This window comes from Miscanthus floridulus, chromosome 4, assembly GCF_019320115.1.
Source record: "Miscanthus floridulus cultivar M001 chromosome 4, ASM1932011v1, whole genome shotgun sequence".
NCBI lineage: Eukaryota > Viridiplantae > Streptophyta > Magnoliopsida > Poales > Poaceae > Miscanthus > Miscanthus floridulus.
In genome coordinates this window covers 30,805,746-30,810,353 of record NC_089583.1, presented here as the reverse complement: position 1 = coordinate 30,810,353, position 4,608 = coordinate 30,805,746, and the positions used below count along the sequence as shown (strand labels likewise).

The following is a 4,608-nucleotide window of genomic DNA, read 5'->3' as shown; positions in this document are numbered from 1 at the left end:
TGGCGGGGAAGTCGGATCGAGCCATACATAAGATCAATGAAATGCATCGGGTAAAGCTGCGCCATTCGCAGTAAACCAACTCGCCGTGTTCTGCGTTCTATACTTTGTTCGATCTGTTCGAGTCCGTGGTGATCACACACCACCGGGCATCGCCGGCAGCCGAGAGTTCCTAGGACGGTGAGCCACCGATCCTAACAGATTGGCATCAGAGCGAGAGTTGAGAGTTCTAGTGGATCCAGTGGTCCACCAAGAGAGCCGACGTAGAAGAAGATCGCAAGCCGCGCCGCCAACCACCGTCGAGCGCCATGGGCGATACATCCACCAAGTCCACCGTGAAGGAGAGCTCACTCATGTGGCCGATGCTCACCAGCAACAACTACACCGAGTGGTCCATGTTGATGCAGTGCAACTACAAAGCATTGGAAATCTGGGAGGTGGTCGACCCTGGTACCAAACCGAAGCACGCACAAGATCGACAAGCTATGAGCGCCCTCTTGCGCTCTGTACCCAAGGAGATGTGGCAGACATTGGGGAGGAAGACGACGGTGAAGGAGGCGTGGGATGTAGTGAAGACGATGCGGATCGGAGCCGATCGCGTTAAGGAGGTGAACGCCCAGAAGCTCTTGAAGGAATTTGAGAACATTCAGTTCAAGGAGGGGGAGTCTGTCGATGATTTCGGCATGAGAATTACCAATCTTGTCGGTAATCTCAAAACCTTGGGCGAGACAATCGATGATCTCCGCGTCGTGAAGAAGTTTCTGCATGTGGTGCCACCTCAGTTCACACAGATCGTGGTGTCCATTGAGATGTTTGTCGACCTCAAGACGCTGACAGTCAAAGAACTGGTCGGGCGTTTATGGGCGGCGGAGGAGCGCTTCGATGAGAAGGTCGACCAGATCGTTGACAAGGCCGGGCGGCTAATGCTCGCCGAAGAAGATTGGTTGGAGAAGCATAAGCACCGTTTCCACCCTGTCAACAAGGCTGGTGGGAGCGGTGACGGCGGTGGCTCCTCAAAGGGTAAGGCAGCGGCACGCCCTGACGGTGGTGCCACGGGTGCAGTCAAGTTGACCTCCATGGGCACGCTGAGAAGGAAAGGCCGGTGTCGCAATTGCGGCATCTACGGCCACTGGGCGGAGGACTGCAAACGCCCACCGAAGAAGGAGAAGAAGGACGGCACACAGCTGGAGGCCAACGTCGTCGTCGGCGGGGCCGATCACGGTGGCGCTCTGCTCTTGGCCACGTGCGACGTCGCGCGTGGGCGACTCAGATCGTGCACCTGTCGAAGAAGGTGACCCCCATCGATGTCCCCGACAGTGTGTGGGTGCTAGACACCGGCGCAAGCAATCACATGACCGTGACGCGATCGGCGCTGACACAGCTCGATCAAAGCGTTCGCGGCTCAGTGCATTTCGGTGATGGCTCTCGCGTGGAGATTGAGGGCATCGGCTCAGTGGTGGCGCAAGGTCGTCATCAGCAGCACAAGGTATTGACTGACGTTTATTACATTCCTAAGCTGCGTAGCAATATCGTTAGTCTGGGGCAATTAGAGGAGAAAGGTTTCAAAGTGGTTCTGGAGAATGGAAGGATGTGTGTGTATGATCAGGGACGTGCTCTGTTGATATCTGCTCCTAGAACAGCTAATAGGCTCTATACTGTTAAGTTGAATTTAACTGAACCAATATGCCTGTTAGCAAAAGCAGAAGATGTAGCTTGGCGTTGGCATGCTAGATTTGGTCACCTCAATTTCAGAGCTCTAAGAGATTTGAGTAGCAGAGGGATGGTAACTGGCCTGCCAATAGTGAACAAGGTGGAGCAGATTTGTGATGGGTGTGTTCTTGGGAAACAACATAGAATTCCTTTTCCCAAAGCTTCAGGGGCAAGAGCTAGTCAGGGTTTACAGCTAGTTCATGCAGATCTTTGTGGTCACATCACTCCCAAAACACCGGGAGGTTGCTCATATTTCCTACTAGTAGTTGATGATTACAGTAGATTTATGTGGGTGGAGATGTTAAAAACCAAGGATCAGGCACTAGAATACTTTAAAAAGGTGAAACAGAGAGCTGAGCTAGAAATTGACAGAAAGCTGAAAGGATTAAGAACAGATAGGGGAGGAGAGTTTACATCTCATCTGTTCTCAATCTTTTGCAATGAGCAGGGTATAAAACACTACACCACTACTCCCTATACTCCCCAACAGAATGGAGTAGTAGAGCGTCGAAACCAGACAGTGGTTGAGATGGCTAGGTGTTTATTGAAATCTATGGATGTTCCTGCAAGGTTCTGGGGTGAAGCAGTGATGACAGCAGTCTACATACTGAACAGATCCCCAACAAAAAGCCTTGAGGGCATCACCCCATTTGAAGCTTGGTACAAAAGGAAGCCTAATGTGAACCATCTCAGAACATTTGGTTGTGTGGCTTATGTGAAGCATAATGGTCCTGGTCTGAACAAACTATCAGACAGATCTACCAAGATGGTGCTCATCGGCTATGAGCCAGGCACTAAAGGCTACAGGTTCTTTGATCCAGCTACTGGTCGGTTGGTGGTCAGTAGAGATGCACTGTTTGATGAAGGACAAGCATGGAAGTGGACCAATGCAGAAAATCCAACAACTGAAGAAACTGAAACTTTCATTGTGCATTATGAGTTGCTTGATGAAAATCCGACAATAGAAGATGCAGTTGCCCAGCCATCAGTAGAAGCAGGAGGGGAGGCTTCTGTTGGGCAAACTGGTGTTGTGGCTCCACATGAAGCAGGACCATCACCACAACACTCCCCAGACTCAGTGCAAGCTCCACATCATCATCTGGCAACATCTCCAAGTCATGGGTCTGACAGTTCAGAGGAAAGAACTCCTAGATATAGAACTCTGAATGACCTGTTTGACAATACTAAAGAGATGCTTGACTATGAATATAGTGGACTATGTCTACTTGCTGCAGATGAACCAAGTGGAGTAGATGAGGCACTAGAAGAAGATTGCTAGGTTGATGCAATGAGATCTGAACTGAAGTCCATTTAGGAGAATGATACATGGTGCTATGCTAATCTTCCAAAGGGGCAGAGAGCAATTGGACTGAAATGGGTGTACAAGGTAAAGAGGGATCCTGAGGGAAACATTCTAAAACATAAAGCAAGATTGGTGGCAAAGGGGTATGCTCAGAAACAGGGGGTGGACTATGAAGAAGTTTTTGCTCCAGTTGCAAGGTTGGAGACAGTAAGGCTGATTTTGGCTCTAGCAGCTCAAGGCAGTTGGGAAGTGCAGCACATGGATGTAAAATCTGCATTCCTCAATGGTGAGTTGCTAGAAGAAGTTTATGTCCACCAGCCTCCAGGTTTTCTGAATCCCAAGTATCCAGGCAAGGTGTTGAAGTTGAGGAAAGCCCTGTATGGGTTGAAACAGGCACCTAGGGCCTGGAATGCCAAGTTGGATTATGAATTGCAGAAGTTGGGTTTTGTCAGGAGTGAAGAGGAGCATGCAGTGTATAAGAAAGGCAGTGGTAGTTCTCTGTTGTTGCTTGGAGTATATGTTGATGACCTCATTATTTGTGGGCCTGATAGAGACAACATTGCTGAAGTCAAGAATCAGATGTGTAAAACTTTTAGCATGAGTGATCTTGGCATGTTAAGTTACTACTTGGGGATGGAAGTAAAACAAAGCCCTGGGCAGATTACTATCTGTCAAAGAGCATATGCCATCAAGATTGTTGATCAGTGTGGAATGACAGGCTGCAATCCTGTTGATACTCCAATGGAGTAGAATTGCAAGCTACTCCCTGGGAAGCCTGATCTAGTGAGAGATGTGACCAATTATAGAAGTATAGTTGGGAGTTTGTGATATCTGGTGAACACCAGACCTGACATTGCTTTTGCAGTTGGGATGGTGAGTAGGTTCATGGAATCTCCCACTTCCGAACACTGGGCAGCAGTCAAGAGGATTGTGAGATATGTTGCTGGTACTTCTGATTATGGCTGCAAGTTTGAGAAGAAATCCATTTCAGGTCTGAAACTCTTGGGTTACTCTGATAGTGACCATGTTGGAGATCTTGAGAAGAGGAAAAGCACTACAGGGATCCTATTCTTCCTGAATGACAATGTGGTGACTTGGTCATCACAAAAGCAAAGGGTAGTATCACTGTCAAGTTGTGAAGCCGAATACATAGCAGCAGCATCAACAGCTTGTCAGGGTGTTTGGCTGTCCAGGCTCATAGCTGATCTGACAGGTGAACAAGTTCAGAAGTTCAAACTCTTGATGGACAGTAAGTCTGCACTTGAGTTAAGCAAAAACCCAGTTTACCATGAGAGAAGTTAGCACATCGACACACGATATCATTATATCAGAGAGTGTGTTAGCGATGGAATTGCTGAAGTTCAACACGTCAGCACTGACAGACAATTAGCAGATGTTCTGACGAAGCCATTGGGAAGAGTCAAGTTCATCGAGATGCGTCAAAGGTTGGGTGTTGTCAGTGTTTGTCACGATCAAGGGGGTGAATTGTTGGAGCTCGGCCTTCAGTAATCGTGTCAAAGTTGTATCCATTCATTAGGTGCATTACTTTGTTACTTAGATGCATGAACATGTTTTGTACAAGCGTAGAATCGCGGGCA

The 4,608-nt window shown here is 48.2% G+C and overlaps 1 protein-coding gene across 1 annotated transcript; it reads left to right on the top strand.

Annotated features, from left to right (window-relative positions):
• Positions 1-305: 305 nt before the first annotated feature.
• Positions 306-1,292, top strand: LOC136548333 (uncharacterized). The gene has a single exon (XM_066539901.1). The coding sequence runs from the start codon at positions 306-308 to the stop codon at positions 1,290-1,292; it is 987 nt and encodes a 328-aa protein (XP_066395998.1).
• The last annotated feature ends 3,316 nt before the right edge of the window (positions 1,293-4,608 follow it).